Below are 19,851 nucleotides of genomic sequence, written 5' to 3' on the forward strand. Positions count from 1 at the left end.
CTGCCCTGTAACAGTCCTGTACTTACTTTAGGACTGACTGTGCTTAGTGCTTTAAAACAGCAGTCGCCTACCTTTCGGACCTCACGGACCACCAGTGGTCCACGGCCATTGGTTGGCGACCGCTGTTTTAAAGTCTCTACTCTCTAACAATAACTTTTAAAATACTTATCTGTGATTTATATTTATATGTACATTTCTGATTTATTGAACAAATTTAAGAACTGTTGACTTTAAGTGTTTTTGTTTTTTTTTAATTCACGGGATACCTCTGAAAATGAATCAAGTTCTCCACAGAGCTGAACCTACGGCCAATTGCCACTGGAATGACACCATCGGAACGGACCCCCTTTCAACACATTGGTCTCATGAGCTGTGCTTGCCATCAACATCTCCAATTCTTTCCAGGTATGAATTTGTGCAAACTGGTATGAATTTATAAGGTAGAAGTGACTCCACAATTCCTAAACAAGGAATGATTAAGTATGCTTAATCACTACAGGGATTTTCAAACTTCTGGTTTATTTCACAGCAAACCAAACCTTTCTAATTGGTAGAAAAAAGAATTCTACCAGATCATGATTTTGTGTATGTGCACACACTGTATATACATACAAATTTCTGTCTTTGGTGGTTCAGTTAGAGAAAAAAATAATATGAAAATCTGAACACTGTTTGCAAAGAAACTGTGAAATAGTGGTTAAGAGTAGCATTGTCTGTGTGCTTCTCTCATTGAATGCCATTTAAAGGTTCACATTTAATCCGAAAGTTTTTTCAGCCAGATTTTGAAATAATCCAAGCCTCTTCCAATCATGACATGTTCAATCATGAATCTTGCTCACACAGTAGCATTCACCGGTTCAAATGCACCATTAGCTTTTTACTTGGTTTAAATCATTAGACTTTTTTTGTTTTCACAAAACTTTAGGGACTAAATTAGTCATTCAATAGCACCAGATAGTTGAGGGGAAAACATGTTATCTACACAGTTCCTAAAGGGTAAGGCAAGGGGAGGGAAATAAAAAACATAAAACAAAAACCTAAAAGTTCCGTCCTGTTTACAAGTTCCTCATCCACATAAATAATGGCTATCACCTTTCTGTACAAATGACCAGGTAACGAGCGGCCTCTCCGGGGAAGGTCCTACCGCGTAACAGTTAGCGCAATGCTGGTGGTTTCCTATCCACTGCCTGCAATGGACATTCTGCCAGGAAAAGCCTAGCATGAAAGAAACAAAAAGGGAAACAAAACCCCTCTCACTTATCATAGAGTTCTCTTTCAAAAAAAACTAGAAAATTAGACACCATGAAAGCTTAACTAAAAATTCAAGCCACAACTAAAACTGCTCTGCAATTATGAAATGCCAGTAAACCACTGGGTTTCCATGGAGGAGGCAAAACCAGCTTCACTTAGAATGGCATAGAAAGCATCAGCAGACCAAACGCTGCCAAGAAGAATGCAAAAGAGAAAGAAAAATCTGCTAAAGCAAGTTTACAAGAGTTCAGAACTATTCTAGTTTAAAGAAAAGGTGCAATGTTAATTTATTCATTTGTACCTATATTCAAAGTACTACAGCTTTTTAACATTAGAAAAGAAAAACCTATACCTTGCATGGTGGAAATGACTGGTGACATGGTTGGTACATGTCTGTATGTTCAAATAATTATAGTTTCATCATTTAAAAATGCTAATATCCAGGTAAACCAATTACATTTGGCATATGCCTCTGCAAAGTTAGAACTCCCACCTCCTTCCAAAAGTTGGCCTCTTGAACAATCAGGTGAATTCTGGCAACATTTACTTATGGTAAAATTCTTCTGTTTTTTGAAATGCTACATTTGAGACCAAGTAAAGTATAATTGGTTCATTTGAAAAAAGGGACTAGAAATATGCCACAAAAATTATTTTTACAATACATTTTTGCAGAAATAATCTCTAGGTGAAGCTTTTTCTTTTTATACACATATACAAAATTTAAACAGCAATATACACATAATCACAGTGAGGACGTTGGCAAATTCACCAATCTGTAGTGTAAATACAAACTGCAAAAGCAGCCTTCCAAGAGAATAATGCTACACAGCAGGCAGAGCTGGCCCATTCAATAGCAAACACCAAAAACGTCCCTGCAAAAGGGAGACAGTGCAAGAAAAGCAGCATGCGCTTTGATACAAACAGCAATTTATGGCTAATGGTTGACATAACTGTGGTAACAGTGACTCTCGCGCTGCTATGCATACAGTCCTAGGACATCTGCTTGTCTTTATACCATTCCACAAACTCGTCCAACAAAACTGGCCCTGGAGAGAAAGAGAAAACAAGACAGCTGAGAAGGACGCACGCATGGGCCACAAAGTGAAGAGTGCGAGGACACCCAGTGTTGGTACTTACATGCGCCATCTTCGTCGTAGTTGCTGAGGTCAAGGTTAATTGTTCTGCTAAACTCTAGCACATTGCACCACTGGTCTTTGTTAATAACTTTATATTTTGATTGCTGATGGAGGGAAAAGTAATAGGAATTACTGACATAATTAACAAATGGGATGGTGTCAATTGCTGATGAATCAACTGGATACAGTTCATAAAAGTTAACTCTTTTTCCATTGGGTTGTTAAGTACCAGTCTAGGAGGATGGTGAGAGAGAGCAGGAGTAGAACTTAAGATGACAACTTTCATTACAAAAATATTATGGGGCCCAACACAAATGACAAACACATCAAAGAAACACAATTTTATAAACCTAGAAGTGAAATTTCTAGACTGCAAAGGCCCTTTTACATAAAATGGGAGTAACACTTCCTTCATAAAGGTGTTGCAAAGATTAAGAGATAATTTAGGTAACTTACGTAAAGCCCTTCATTCATACTTGGCACACAGGAAGTGCTAAATAAAGCGTAGCTCCATGAATGAGCCCTGATATGACAAGGATGTACTGTGTCAAGCTCTGAGCTCAAGTACATACAGCAGTCGATGAGGAGGTCTCAGACTAGGTGCTCTAGCCACTGAAGAAATGACTGTTCTAATAAGTCAAAACTTCAATCTGGTCATAAAAGTAATCAGAATAGGCATGGAGTAGATTCCAATTCCTCTTAGACAAGAAATATGCCATATGTGTATTTTAAAATATAGTGTTCATGTGTAAACATTTGAAAATAAAAGCTAGATCCAACAATTTTTTAGTCTTAACCACTAATATCAGAAACACTGGAAAACAATACAAGCAGACAAAAAGCAAAGAGTTGATCCAATAGTTTTGAGGATGCAAACACAAGAACAGCTGAAAATGAAAGGATTACTGTCTCCTTTTAAAAGAAAAATGCAAACTAATAAGAGAACAAAGCAGACTACAAGTTTCACTTTCTAGGCACCTAAAAGCAAGAACCAGCTGGTGGAGCTCCTGGAACTGCAAAGTCAAACTGGCTTCAGGCAAGGTCCTAGGGCTAAAGGACCCCTCACTCTCAGGCTAATTCCGCTGAACTCTCTGAGAGCAAGAACCTGTTTCTACTCATTTTCCAAATAAAGCTAACACTTCACGGGATTGGCAGAGAAATTAGAACAGATCACTTGTAGTGTGAACTGTCATGTAAACAAATACTTCTTACATTAAAACTAGTTTTTATACCTTTCTTGAGGAGTTCCAGCTAGTAATGTTACAAGCGATTTTTAAATAACAGTCCTCAAAGAATCGTTATCAGTTGGAAGTTTTTCCAGACAATTACATAAAGTAAGTTGTAAGAAAGATTATTTCAAGAGTGAAGCCAGAGTCAGGATAAGACCCAGGATTTCCTCAAAGACTCAACACCTTCATCCTTCCAAGCAGAGGACATTTTAAAAAGGGGTTTGGGGCAAAGAAGAAAAGGGAAGGGGTTTGGGGCTGGAGGACAAGAAGGATGCTATCTATATGACATCCCTAGTAACTCAAACCTCCATCTCATGTACTTCAGACTCCTACCGTATTACATTACATCCAAACCAGCTCCTCATAACCAGCAGCTCAAAGGTATTTATTATTCACCCTTAAAGCAACTGAACAATGATGGGGTACAGGGCTGGATCATTTCTAATACAAATGTGAAGAAAAATTAAACTGAAGGAGATTTTGTCAGTTTGCCTAACACTCAAACTAATTCCTGGTCCCCAAGTTACTTGGAGATAAGAGTAAAGATGACTACATTACACACTTCTTTTGACAAAAAGGCTGATGCTTATTTTTTAATCTTTGCTTAATAAAAGTGGAAATTCACCTAAAGCCACAAAGGAAAGTAAATCTTGTTTTACTATTGTTATAAAGAGCAGGAAATCTAAACAAAAGTAAAGCTTTTAAAATGGGGACAAGAGAGGAGCAAAGGACAGAGCAGTAGCTGTTTCTGATGCATCTGTACCGGGAGCGATGCAACACAATAAATTCAAACAGACACCTGCAGAGAGAACAGGTCGTTGCTGATTGACAGCAGTTATGTCACCATAATTCCTATAGGCAGACAGTATAACAAACAGAAAATTACATAAAATGGTTAAAGTACACTTGGTAATTCTAAGCAAGCAAAAATACATTCCATAAAATAACAATTTGGTACCTCTAAGAATTGGTGAAAAACTGGAAAAAGGGGCCAGATTTTTCCTAATAACAGTCCCAACATGCACTTGGCAGTGTTAATGTCTAGGCTGCGCTGGTCCTTTTCCTGTTTAACAAACAAAAACAAGGATGAGCCAGATGCCCCAAATAATAAATTCCAATAATCCAAATTTCTATTTCACGTCAACAAGACATTAGCGAACAGCTCATTGACCATTTATCATACACCATAGAATCCCTGGGTCACGACTGAGGTGCGGGAGGGGAGGCATCAAACAATGGAAGGCTTGCTCACTCTGGTACTATAGAAACATACTGTGAAAAGACTCATGTCAACTGAAATGATCACTCTAATGCAAAAATCAGTTAGTTAGGTAGTAACAGTATCTACAATTATTTCATAGGATAAATAAAAATCTATAATCACTTGCTGTTTGACATTTACGATAATTACCAAAATCATAATTGCTCACCTCAAACAAAGCCCATAATTAACTAAATGTTTAATTTAACTAAAGGTTTCAACTTCCATGCTTAGGAATCAGGTTTCCTTAATAACATTTTTCCAATAATTTATTTTGTTGGTAAATGTTTTCCTTGTACCTAAAAAGCACTGGAATTAAATGCAGCTCACAATAAAGGTTGGGGCTGTGGAGCTTCTCTCCAACTAAGGGGGTATATTCATCCACTCACTCTGGGAGAAAATAGTCTGTCTACTACAGTCCTTCTTACCTTGGATTTGTTGGACGTGAACTCTCCTAGCAGAATACCCCTAACTAGCAACCAAGGGAAAGACAACATTTCATAAAGAAACCAGAAAAAAAGTAGTACATAAACCTGAAATGGGCACGTGAAGCTCATTCCACTTATACTTGCCATTAAGGATCCTAATTTCTCATTCTCCACTTTCTTACAAATTTTCATTACAGCACTACAGGTGGGGTGTTTCTATGTAAATGGACAGAGGACCTGGGGCCATAGGCCTTACATATATCCAAAGCTAGCTTCCAGGCAGTGTCTCACTTCAATGGAAATTTGCAAAAGTACTTTTCTACAACGGGAGAAAGCTCCTGGCTATCCCATCTAAATGTTCACACCAAATTAAGGGCTGACACTGTGACCATCACTATCAGCAACATATGCAGCCACACATATCTCCCGATAAAATACAGCACTAATCCAAAGACTCTAGCAGTGAAGTACTCTTTAGTACACAGAGAATTTCTGGCCTTCACACTGAATTTAAAAGTGAAGGACTTAAACAATACAGCAAATGTAAGGCCTCATTCAACAGCAGCAAACACGATAGATGAAGATCTGGGAAGATGTGCGATAGGTCTGTCCTTTGGTCCCAGGCATACAACATAATGACCCTCACCAACAGACCAGGAAAGATGGCTCCACATCACCCTTCTCTGTTCCAGGCACACAACTTAAGTCTGGTGACAGTGGGGGTGCCCCAATTCCACAGTCCAATGCAAACAGGTATGGCGTCCTTTCCACAGCGTTCTCTGCCTGTCCTTTGGCCATGCACAGCATCCTGCTCAGGACCATAGTACTTAGTCCTGATGGAGAGGAGGACAAGAGAAAAGGTGCTCTAGAGACTGTCCACCTTTTCCAATCAAGCCTCATTGGTTTGTTGCACTGTAAAGGCTTCTACTTCTGTGACACACTGTGCAAGAAATGCAAACTTCCTCTTACCCTGTAACACAGGTGTAGCAGATGGCAACAGCACACCGTACTGTGAAGCAATCCGCATGAAAAATGAATACACTGCTGAAAACACACGTGGCACCACAGGACTGGGCCGAAGTTCACCTGTTGAACAACAGCCCATGCAGCACCAGGCTGACAGCACTGGTGCTTGGGAAAAGTTTTCCCTTGGAAAAGTTTGTAATCATTCACTAAATCTAAAATGACTGGTCTTGCCATGACACATATTGTGCCTTTTCCCCACATCATCAACGCTTATGTCCCCATCACAATGGACATACACCAAGATGACAAAAAGAAAAAAAAGATACAAAAGACCTGGACAAGACTCTGCAACAATATAATCATCTGACAAACTGATGATCATGAAGGACTTCGATGTATGTTTTGTTGGCAGTGATGCCCAGACAGGGAGAAAGGCATCAGACTCACAGGACCGGAAGCTGAACAGCACTCACTCACTCCTGCTCTGCAAGGGTGCCAGCCAGCAGCTCTCAATCACTACCACCATCTTCTGCCTAGCAAATAAGAGAGAGATATTATGGATGCACTCAAGATCTGAACAGTGGCAACTCGCTGGTAACCAACGTTGCCGGTGGGTAGATTGGAGGCTACCTGCAAAAGTCCATAATTGGAAACACTCAAAATTCCTAGGAACAACACAGTTGAGAGACCCCACAACAAAAAGCTACTGAACATCAACATGGAGACACGCCTGGGGGTTCTCTGACAGCAATGATCCTAATGGCATTCTCTGCCAAGGAGTTCCCAATGAAAAGTTACATGAATCTCCCACAATGCTATGAAGCAGGGCATTTAAAAAATGATAATCACCATAACTCATTCAAAGAGTACAGCAAAGCCATCTAGAAGGTCCTCACAAGAAATCGCAGCAGTGTACTGCAACACTGACCCCGCGGGCAGGCGCCTACTCCCAGGTCAGTCTAAGCAGAAAGAACCTTGAGACAGGCTGTCAAGAGTCAATCAGCATTCCCAGCAAGCCCATCAAGGTCAATGAAGAAATGGAACTTTTCTCCCTGTCCATCTCTTGACTCCAGATGTGCTGGTACGTATTTCATAAATTTTAATTTACATATGAGATCAGGCCTCTCAGTGGTACAGCTATAAAACCAAAGGATCCTACTCTGAATATTCTAAGAAGTTATGTGTTGTATATGGAATAAATGCACTCTGCCAGCTAAAGACTAGTAATAGCTAGTGTACAGAATAATGACGTTTTACTAAGGTCTGATTTGAAGTTCTAATATGAAAAAAAATAAATTACTGCCTTTGTTTATGTAAGGCTATTCCAGTATAAGTCTTCCTATGATATGTGAAAACTAAGCATTTTTTTTTAAATGGTGCAAATGACTTAAGAAACAATAAATGAACAAATAGGTAACTGTATGTATGCAAATGTAAATATAAAAATGAACCTCTAACCATCTAGGTATCCAGATATGCTATTCAGAGGCCCCCAACTATTTCAGATGACCTATTTTCAATTTTCACAAAGCTGTGATAGCTTAAGATCTGTATGTGAAAAGGGGGACATTTAATGATTAAAAGCATTAGGAAAAAAAAATCTTCAACAGGAAAAACATTCCTAAGATTTTCAAGAATTAGTTGTACTAAAAAAAAAACCCAAAAAACATATAAGCGACCATGATTCACAAACAGTGGCAACCAAGTAAGAAATTAGTATGTGAAATCAAAAGGACTAAAATGAAGACCTATGACATACATCACAGAATTCCATCTGAGACCACACGGATTATAAAAAATAGCGAAAATCCAGTTCTCCTTAAACACAGCTCCCTAAGTCAACAAACACAGGTAAAAATAGAGAACTCTATCTTGAATCTTAAATAATGTGAGTCAGTTTATAAAATGGAAAATTTAGTAAATCAGTTTTTTTAATTTTTTTAAAATATATTTTTTATTCACTTCGGAGTGGAAGGGAGAGGGAGAGAGAGAAATATCAATGATGAGAGACAATTATTGATTGGCTGCCTCCTGCACACCCCACACTGGGGATCGAGCCCACAACCCAGGCATGTGTCCTTGACCAGAATCGAACCCTGGACCCTTCAGTCCACAGGCTGATGCTCTATCCACAGAGCCAAACCGGCTAGAGCTAAATTAGTTTTTTTTAATGAGAGCTGGGTTTCTTCCTTTTTAATATACATTTTAAAAAACCACACAAGTCATAAAAACCAAGAGTATCATCCCACTGGGAAAAATGAATCTAAATAATTACGTTCTTAGAACGTACCCAGCATTATTTACAGATACACTGTTTGCAAGGTAATTAATTAAGCTTAACTATTTCCTTAACAAAAGAAAAAAAAAAGTCTGCCAATGGGCACAGTTTTTCCTCATGATTTTATTTGGTAGAGATTCTATTACTAAGCATTACTCTTGGAAAATAATGAGGTTTTGTGCAGGCACCTAAGTAATGTTAGTGAGTAATAATTTGAACAACTAGTTCTAATTCTATGGTTAACTTTTATTGAGAATTTAATCTGAGCCAGAAATTGTTCCAAGTGCCTTATACTTAAATTCATTTAATACAACCACCCTTTTAGGATAGGCATTATGATTAGCCCCGATTTATAAATAAGAAAACTGAGGCAAGGGGGTTAGAATGACAATAAGTGGTAAAGCTGGGGCTTGAACCTGGAAATCTCATTCCAAACCTTCATTGTGGACCACCTTGCTTCCCTGAGAAGTGATGAGGAAAAAGAGATTTAAATATAAACACATGCAGTCCAATTAGCTTTATAAGTAATTGCTGAGCAAATCTGTGTCTGTAATAACTAAGAGTAATTTTTTAATTGAGGTATAACTGACACACAGTATCGTATTAGTTTCAGTTGTACAACATAGTGACTCAACCCTTACATACATTATCAACAAAGAGTAATCTTAAAGGTAAACCTGCCAAGGTTTTCAGGGTAACAGGCCTGGGATCAGATGACCATATTCTCCCTACTCTTGTCTTCACCTAACCTACTTTTTCTTTCCTTTGTAATTTCCAACTAAAAATATGAGAAAGCAGTAGAGAGCTGTGTGTGTGGTGTGTTGCGAGAGTTGTGTGGAGAGGCAAACAAACAGATTGACAAATACAGTAGTGAAGAAGTGAGAAACTGACTCAAATTAGAAGAGGATGTGAATCAAAATAGTCAGAACAGACTGAGGTTAGAGTCAGGCAGAATTCTCTGATGAACAGAAGACCCAGCAGATTTTCCTTAGCAAATTATATGAGTAACAGCCACAATCACTTTAGCATAAATTGAAATGACTAAGCTATTGTTTTACTTGGAGAAAGAAAATTCATTAACTTTAGTATGTGTGAGCTCTTCCATCTTCCAGAAACACCTCCTCAGAGACAGGAAACAGAAGCAGCACTAGGACCTAGTGCTAGAGAAGTGAGTGCACCAAGGGATGGCCGAGTTCTGCCTCCAGAAAGCCCTGTTTACAGCTTCTTCCCAAAGCTTTGTTTCAAGGACAAAGCAGACTCCCTGCAACCACAGAAGTCTCCCATTCTCCTCTCGCTCACCTTGAAGTCCTCCTTTCCCTCCACCTCTCAGCTTCTCCTAACGTCACTTCCTCGTTTCATCTGGATCCCTCTCAATAACTCTAGGAGGGCTCCTCTCAACTCGCCTCTGCCCTCCGCCCACACACTTCTCCCTCTCAGCCCATCCCATTATCCTCTCCTGTCCGCATCGAGCTGGACCACACCATTAGAACAAAATCCAAGAGCAGCGTCACTATAAATTCATGGTGTCTACTCTTGGCTGGGCCAAGATGCTGCTGCTATCAGCCCAGCATTTATCCTTTTCAAAGTTCCAAGTCTCAACGCTCTCCGGGACTTCAGCATAGTACCCTGCCTCTAACACAGAGAATTAATTGTTAAATATCAAATTTAACTGATATTTAACAATTATCCCCAGACCAACAAAAAAATACTGTATTTAGTCTTTTATATCATTCTCTTTGCCCATTCTTAAAACTCTCCAGGTCCTTTCAAAAAGGAGAATCAAGAAAAAAATGGCTGTTTTAGTTAAATGAATTCATACAACAATATTTATTTACACAATAAATAAAAATTATATTGGGAGGAAAAACCCTATGCATGAATATACTGAGACAAAATTCCACTTGAATGAGAGAACTGGCCATTTCAGCCCTGGAATTTATATCCCACCATCTTCCTCTTAACAAGATCCCATAGGATGGGGACAGCTGTGAGTCAGGGAAGGTGAGGTGGGCTCTGTGCAGAGGACACTGGCCTGCACCTCAAGGACAGAGCTCGGGCCATGTTGGCCCCTCCACTCTGGCTCTGTTTATTCATCTGCATAATGACAAGACTAGACCAGATGACTTCTTACGGTTTCTGTTAGCTGCAAAGTTCATGCGTTTATGATATCCATATCACTACAAATAAATGCAAGTCAAACTATATTAGGAGAAATAGAATATAACTTGATAGCCAAATACTATTTTTAATTGGCTATAAAATTTGAAGGCGAAGAAAAAAAATGATCACACCCTTAGAACTACAATCTGGGTGGAGATGTTAAAGGGGTCATTTTATCATATTCTGGTATTGTACTATAGTTTCTTTCCTAGTATATTAAAGTGTAATCTTTAACATATGCCATTGTTATTTCCAATAGACAATACTTAGGATAGTGAACTATCAGAAAGTTTCATTTCCATTACAAGTTTGATTTTCAAAGATCTGTTATGTTATTAGTTACCACCTTTAGGACTCATTTTTGTAGAAAAGAGATTGGAGGGATAAAAAGCTGAGTTCTGCTTCTAACCAAGATGGAGTTAGAGGACTAGATCTCCCTTTCACTTCACACAGTGGACAACAGGCAGCACAGGACTGTGACCCCCGAGAAAAAGGAAAGATAAGGTAAGCCCTACAGTGATACCAGCTTACTGTGTGGAGGTGGGCTCCAGGCCACAGACATGAAGGGGGAACCCAAACCCAGCCCGGCAACCTTGCTGAGTTGGAAAAGACAGTCTGAGGGGACGAAGACGACTACAATCCGTGGTTCAAAATACCAGCCAAGTGGGAGCTGCACAGAGAGATGCGGAGCTCTGCAGTGTCTCCCCAGTCTGAGTCTGGGGAAAGACCACTGCAAAAGAGTGAGCAGGACTTCCCAGAGCTCCCACAGGGCTGCAGACAGTCTGTATTTCCACGAGACAGAGTGGAAGGCTCTCCTAATCCAGGGCCTTGAGCAGCAGAATCCTCAAAAGGGCACTGCTTTCCGAGTGGGGCTCAATCTTCCTTAACCAGCCCTTTCAAAGAAACAAACGGATTCCATGTAACTTAACCATATGCCAGAAAAAAAGTTAAATCCAACACTATTTAAAAGAATGAAAAAAGACAAATCATTTATCATATCCAACATCCAATCAAAAAAAAAAAACCTCTAGGAAAGCAAAGAAGCTATAAAATATGACTCATGTCCAAGATAAAAATTAACCAATAGAAAGAGACCCAGAAATGGCAGGGATGATGGAACCTGAAGACAAAGTTGTTAATACACCTATAATAAATATATTCTGGATGTTCAGGAGGAAGAAAATATTATCATGATGAAGAGAGAAATGGAACATACAAAAAGAGACCCAAATGGAACTTCTAGAGATGAAAATATTAATATTAGAAGGCATGTAAAGATTTTTTTAAAATATTAGAAAACATGGTAATCAAAACTACTAAAGAAACAGAAAGGGAGAAAAACCTGAAAAAAAAAAAACTGAACATGTCATCAGAGGCCTGTGGGACAATATCAAGCATCTAACATAGGTATAACTAGAGCAGAGCAAGAACAGAAAATATATTGAAAGAAGTAACAACTGGCCCTAGCTGGTTTGGCTCAGTGGATACAGAGCTTCGGCATGTGGACTGAAGGGTCTCAGGTTTGATTCCGGCCAAGGGCACATGCCTGGGTTGTGGGCTAGATCCCCAGTAAGGGGCGTGGCAGGAGGCAGCCAATCAATGATTTTCTCATCATTGATGTTTCTATCTCTGAAATCAATAAAAATATTTTTTAAAAAAGAAAAGAAATAACAACTGAAAATTTTCCCAATTTAATACAAACTACAAGCCCACATATTAAAAAAACCTCAACAAGCCTTAACCAGAATAAACATAAAGAAAATTATGCCAACGCACATTGTAATCAGCTTGGGAAAAGCAGTGAAGAGAATAAAAGCAGTCAGAAAACAAGACGCTCTGTTCAAAGGAATAATGAACAACACTAGGCTTAGCATCAGAAGCGACCCAAGACAGAAGACAATAGAGCAATATCATTAAGGTACTGAAAGAATAGTCCATCAACATAGAATCTTTAATCCAGAGAAGTACTTTTCTAAATTGAAGGGGAAAATAGAAGCTTAGAGAATTCATCATCAGAAGACCTGTACTATGAGAAATGTTAAGGAAAATTTTTTAGGCAGAAGGCAAATGATATCAGATAGAAATCTATTATCTCTACAAAGGAAATGGAGAGCACAGAACTGATATATATTTGGGTAAATACAAAAGACATTTTTACCAAAATGATAATACAATATATGCTATGGTCTAAATGTTTGGGACCAATGGGGAGGGGGGTAGCAAGATAGGATATATAAACTTAACCATACCATAAATTACAGTAAATGTAAATGGTTTAAGCATCCCAAGACAGATATTGTCAGACAGACTTAATTATATGCTATGTATAAGAAATTCATGTTAAGCCCTAACTGGTTTGGTTCAGTGGATAGAGCATCGGTCTGAGGACTGAAGGGTCCCGGGTTCGATTCTGGTCAATTGCACATGCCCAGGCTGCGGGCTCGATCTCCAGTAGGTGGCATGTAAAAGGCAGCCAATCAATGATTCTCTCTCATCATTGATGCTTCTATCTATCTCTACTTCCTCCTTCCTCTCTGAAATCAATAAAAAAATATTTTTTTAAAAAAGAAATTCATGTTAAAACCCTAACCCCCGCAAGTGATAGTATTTTTTTTATTTTTTTTTCTGTTTTTATTTATTTTTTATTTTTTTATTTTTTATTTATTGCTTAAAGTATTACAAAGCAAGTATAGTATTAGGTGAGGCCTTGGGGAGCTAATTAGGCTCCACCCTCATGAATGTGATTAGTGCTCTTATAAAAGAGACCCAGGAGAGATCCCTCCTCCCTTGCAATATTGTAAGGTTACAGCCAGCTGGCTCTCACCAGACATCTAATCTGTCTGACCAGTCGGTACCTCTGTCTTAGACTTCCCAGCCTCCAAGAACTGTGAGAAATAAATTTCTGTTGTTTATAAACTACTCACTCCCTGGTATTTGTTAGGATAGCCTAAATAGACTAATATAATATATTGTCAGATTTATAGCATAGGTATAAGTAAAATGTATGACAATAACAGCAAAAAGTATGGGAGAGCAAAATGAAAGCATACTGCTGCAAAGGTTCTTGCATTATACATGAGGTGGTAAATTATTATTTGCAGAAAACTTCTGAAAATTTAAAGATACATACTGTAAAGCCTATAGCAGCCACAAGAAAAATGAAACAGAGAAATATATAGCTAACAAGGCAATAGTGGAAATAAAAGGAAATCATAAAAAAAAAAAACACAAAAAACCTCAATCCAAAAGAAATCATGAAAAGAGGCTATGGGATAAATGGGATAAATGTGTGTGTGTGTGTGTGTGTGTGTGTGTGTGTGGTGGTGGTGGGGGGGGGGGGGGGTTAGAAATAGCAAGATAGGAGATATAAACTTAACCATACCATAAATCACATTAAATGTAAATGGTTTAAGCATCCTGAGACAGACATTGTCAGACAGACCCAACTGTATGCTATCTATAAGAAATCCACTTTAAATATAAAGGCACAAACAGGTTAGAAGTAAAAGGATGAAAAAAGACATATCTTGCAAGCTTAAACAAAAGAAAGCTGGAGTGGCTATAGACTTCAGAACAGGTATTACCAGAGATAGAGACATTTTATAATGGGCCAATTCTTCAAGACACAATAATACTAAGTGTACCTCTACCTAATATCTGAGCTTCAAAATACATGAAACAAAAAATAATGGTATAAGTGACAGGAGAAATATTATAGTTGGAGAGTTCAACATTCCCCTCTCAGTAATTGATAGAACGAGTAGGCAGAAATCAATAAGGATACAGAAGACTACGCAACACTACCCACCAACCTGCCCTAACTGATGTCTCTGACACGTTCCGCAGAGCAGCAGAGACTATTCCTTCTTGTCTGGTCCACATTAAACATTCATCACAGCAGACCACATTCTGGACTATAAATCAAGCCTCCATACACTTAAGTGAACTTAAATTATACAGGTCATGCTTTCTTACCACAATGGAATTAAACTAGATATCAATAATAAAAAAGATTACTTGGAAAATCCTAAAAACTTGGAAAAGAACATAAACAACATGCTTCGAAATAACCAGAGTAAAAAATAAAAAAAATTACAGGGGAAACTATTTTAACCGAATGCAAATGAAAATACAGTGTCTCCAAACATGCGAGCTAGAGCTAAACAAAACAAATCAAAAAAGGGATTCAGTAACAAGTTTATCTCATAGCATAATTTAGCTGAACAGTGGCTGTTATTCATCATTACATAAAGCAGCTTAATTCACTGATATTTACTGATCCTTTCCTTAAAAGCAAAGAATCCCTGCTGGCTGTTCCTGGGGATAGTCCCTTAATTTGGCAGATAAAATCAAAATTAAGGCCTTTACCTAAACTCCAAAGCCAAGCTAGACAGAGGAGACAGAAATGCCACATAAGTGAATGCACTGATCCCTCCAGTGCAAGGAGAAGCAGGCAAGGCTGTGTGAGAGGGGAAGCATGGGGCTTGGGCTTAGAAGCCTCACAATATAGAGGGCTGAGTGAGTACAAATAGGGCTCTAGCTAGAGGTGCAGTGGGACAAAAAACAGAAAGCAGAAAGGCCAAAAGGCAGGTGGCATGTTCAGTGAACAAGCAGCTAATTCAACTTCACTACAACGCAGGCATCGCCTAAGAGAGGAAGCTTGGGACTGGACTGTTAAGGGCCTGGAGTGACCTGCAGACTGGACTTGAAGCCAGACCCTGGGTGTGAGTCCTGGGTCTACTGTTGATTAATAATGGGACCATAGTCCCATTTCTCCATTCTCTGAAGCCCACTTTCCTCCTCTGAGAAGCAGACTGAGAGAATCCCTGTCTATCACTCAGAGTGCTGTGGGAGCAACTGCACCACCCCATGGTGAAGCACTAGGCGACACAAAGGCAGAGGGAAGGTACTGAAGGCTTCTGTGAGCTGGAGGGTGGCCGAGAAACCCTGGGCGGAAGGAAGATGAATGACACCCTCCTGATGTGAGTGCTGGATGAGAAGAATGTGAAATAAGGCTAGCGTAGCAGCGCAGGCAAGGAGTAACAAGGGCCTCAACCAGCGAGGCTGCAGGAGAAGCACCAAGGAAGAGGCAACCAAAGGAGCCCTCAGGAGATGGGCCCAGAGACTGACTGAGGATGGGATGGGAAGCCAGGGAGGAATAAAGTGGAACGTGGGTCTAAAGCAGTGGACATATGGGAGAATTTGACCCCCAAACAGGGAAGTTAGAAAAGAAGCCCTATATTCTAGGTGTAAAGCTTCTAAACAAATTTTGACCTATACAATAAGAAACAGCTGACTATGGAAGGAAAATAAAATCTCATGTAAAAAAAATTTAATCCTAGAAACTATGCATCTATTCTAAAAGTATCTGGTGGCAACCCACTTCTATATACAAATGCTATTCAGTAAAACATTATAGCTGAATTTTACCATATAATTTCTGACAAGAATTCTTATGCATATTGTCATTTTACTTGAAGGTTGCAATAAATGCAAAAATTCACAAGTGAAGACACCACAGTTAACTACTAAAGTATTATTGTAGATGCACCAGAATTCACCACCGAATAAATCTTTTGTGTTGAATCGACAATGTCAAAGCAGGTAAAATGTGAAAAAATCAGCATGATGGTAGGGGGGAAAAATCATTTTTTTAAACTGAGTTTTCTGCTTTAATAAAAAATTCATTTAAAAATGTAATCAGCCCTGGCCCATGTGCTCAGTGGTTAAAGCACAGGTTCTACAACTAAAGGTGGGGGTTTGATTCCTAGTCAAGGGCACGTACCTGAATTGCAGGTTTGATCCCTGGCCCCAGTGGCGTGCCTGTGAGAGACAACCAATCAATGTGTCTCACATCAATGTTTCTCTCTCTTATTTTTCTCCCCCTTCTCCTCCTTCTCCCCCTCTCTCTCTAAAAAAAAAAAAAAAAAAAAAAAATGGGAAAAATATCCTCAGGTGAGGATTAACCACAAATACAAAAAAACAAACAAAAAAGTAATCAATCAAGAAAGCTTAGTCACCTGAATCTACTGAACACACAAACAACAGAAAACACCATCCTTAAATAAAGTATAGTTGTATGAGCTGTGGATTGTGTATGAATGAACACAATGCTAACTAGTGACCCAGAATTCTACCTAAGGTTATCAGGCTGAAAAATAAAACCTTATTTCATACCAATAGAACCACTGTCACATACTTGAACCTGATTGACTATGTAACAATATGATCACTTTTCAAAATGATTAGAAATTACATTTGAATAATGTTCATTGAAATTAGGTTAGGTTTAAATTTTTTTAAAAAAAGTCAAGTAATTTCTAAAACAATATAGCACCCAAAGTATAAATAGATTAGATCTAATTAGCTCATTCCAATAAACTCAGTGGGTGAAGGTTTGTTGTTTCACGAGAAGAGCTTTTCCAAGCTTATCTAAGAGATACTTAGACCAGTGTCTATTATCTTTTACATGCCCATTTACAAATTACACCTAAGACAATGGAAAGAGCCATTCAAAGTCTGCCACTACAGCTTTGTGCTAACATACTATATTTTTGCTCAGAATCAGTTAGTATAGAAAGTGTACATGTAGAAAGAAACTGTAACTAGCGTCCTGGGAGTAATATACTTAACTTCTTAGATGTAGTATGTAAAACAATCCTAAAGGCAATCAGAAGGGGGAGGGAGGAGAGGGAAACATCTGGATGGGCTCCAGAGAACTCACCCGTGCAAAGTCAAACGCATATCTGTAAATAAGCTTAAAGTTTGTAGACTCATTTAATAATGATCTTAAGTAATCCAAAGTATTTCTGAGTTTTTCTGTTGTATCACATCTAGAAAAACAGAATAAAGGCAAATTATAACCTGAGTTTTTTCTTAATTGGGGCAGTAATATAAAAACACAATACCAAAAGACAGAATAAAAACTCTGGAGTTGGGACACATCCACAATGACCTATTTTTCCTACACTTTTTATTTTTAAAAATTTCAACTGTACAGCAAAGATGAAAGAACCGTTAATAAGCACCCATATACCCATCCCCCCGGTTCACAATAAACACTCCCACTTGTACTCTCTCTCACATACACACACTTTTTTCTGAACCATTTGAAAGCAAGTTGTCAACAAAATGACACCCTGAACACTTAAATACCATCATCACACTTAATATCCTATCAATGTTAACTTTCTTAGCTAATATACAACCCACATTGTCAATTTCCCAATTGTTCCCCCAATTTTCTTTATAGCTGTGGCTTTCTTTCAATTAGGATCCAATTAAGACTCATGCATTGCTTTTAGTTGTCATATCTCCTTAGTCTATGGAAGGGTGTCCTGCCTTTTTGCTGTCGTTCTTGAAAATGTCATTTTGAAGAGATCAGACTAGTTGTTTTATAGATTCTCAATGTGTCACGTAAGCCCTAACCAGTTTGGCTCAGTGGATAGAGCATCGGCCAGCGGACTCAAGGGTCCCAGGTTCGATTCCGGTCAAGGGCATGTACCTTGGTTGCAGGCACATCCCCAGTACAGGGTGTGCAGAAGGCAGGTGATCGATGTTTCTTTCTCATCGATGTTTCTAACTCTCTATCCCTATCCCTTCCTCTCTGTAAAAAATCAATAAAATATATTTTTAAAAAAATTTGTCAGGTAATTTTCCTATAGTTGTATTTAGGTCAAGCATGTATGATAAGAACACTACACATGATGTCCTTCCTGGTGTAGCCCAGGAGGAGGCTGACACGTCACTCTGTCCCATCACTGGTGACACTGAGCTGATTCATTTGGATAAAGTGGTGTCCACTAGATTCCCCAGGTAAAGACACTTTTCCCTCTGAAATAGTACACAGTTTGTGGGATATCTTAAGACTCTGAATCCTGTTCCTCAAATACCTTCACTTGGTGGTTTTGCCATCTATTGATGATAGCTGGCTGAATTGATTCTACATTTGAAGGTCCAAATTGGTGATTTTTCCAACTCTATCATGCTTTTATACTTATGGCTGGAATTCTTCTCAAAAGAAGAGCTCTACTCAACACCTTTATTTTTTGGGAGTTAAGGAATTTTTGCTTTTTATTCAGTGTTATAAGCTATTACTGTCTATATCCTTTTTGATGAACAAACTGTTCTCATTTGAGCTATGGCCCCTTCAAGCTGCTCCAGTGTCCTTCTGACATGCCCCCATCAGCCTTTCAGCACATCCTCACTTTCTGGCACAAGATATTCAGCTCACTTTGTACTTTCCCTACCTTAGACTTGAAATCAGCTATTTCAAGTGATAACCTATTTTTACAGGAAAGTGACACACTGTTTACTTTTTCTAAGGAAGTACACTAATTGGTTATTTTTACAAACTGATTTTCTGCTTATAATATCTAGCTCTTAAAAAATGAGAACCAAAGAGTCCTTACTTTCACCAGCAATATTCAAGCTTTTCAATGCTGCATTTCCCTGTTTCTCTGTAGAGCTTTTATCTACTACTAAGTATAGCCCAGACATATGACAAGTATTATCAATGTAAATATTGTAAATACTTTATAAATGAAAATATAGTTCATAATAGAACACACTGATGTATTTTTAGCAATACATTTGTGAAAGCTAAATATAAAAAAAAGTCCTCATGATCTACTGAGACGAAATATCTAAAAGCCAAAAATGAAAGTAAATATTTCATTTGTGAGTCTACAACAAAACCGAATGTTCTTTATTTCTTGCTAATGTTTGAAAACTAAACATATATATATATATATATATATATATATATATATATATATATATATATATTCAGACTATTTTAGAAGTCAGAAATGGCTTCTTTAAGGAACTAACATGTAAATTGAGAGCTAAAAGAAGAAACTCAATGTTTTTGGAGAGAATGGCTTTCCAGATAAAAAGAACAGCATGTGCAAAGGCCTAGTGGTAGAAGGGAGTGTAGAAAGTCCAAAGACGGAAAGAAAACCATTGTTAAGTAGACTAGGTAGAGTAAGAGGGGAAGTGGTACAAGATGAGGCTGAAAGGGAGATGGGACCAGACCATAAAGGGTTTCTGTGGCCCACAGTGTTTATTTTTTAATTGAGTCCTAGAGCCAATGGAAGCCATCTCCTGCCATGGGAGAGACCAGGATCAGGCTTGCATTTTG

General features: G+C 38.4%; 1 protein-coding gene across 1 annotated transcript in view; it reads right to left on the minus strand.

Moving 5' to 3' along the window:
* Positions 1–252: 252 nt before the first annotated feature.
* DCUN1D4 (defective in cullin neddylation 1 domain containing 4) overlaps positions 253–19,851 on the minus strand; it is a gene marked incomplete at its 5' end in the record, with an annotated part of 68,846 nt that continues 49,247 nt past the window's right edge. Inside the window, 4 exon segments of the mRNA XM_081099104.1 lie at positions 253–2,297; positions 2,389–2,491; positions 4,575–4,679; positions 17,434–17,542. Of these exon segments, the coding sequence (XP_080955230.1) occupies positions 2,242–2,297; positions 2,389–2,491; positions 4,575–4,679; positions 17,434–17,542 (373 nt within the window). The 3' untranslated portion in view covers positions 253–2,241.

This window comes from Myotis nattereri (genome assembly GCF_964212035.1).
Source record: "Myotis nattereri genome assembly, chromosome: 1".
NCBI classification, from domain to species: domain Eukaryota; kingdom Metazoa; phylum Chordata; class Mammalia; order Chiroptera; family Vespertilionidae; genus Myotis; species Myotis nattereri.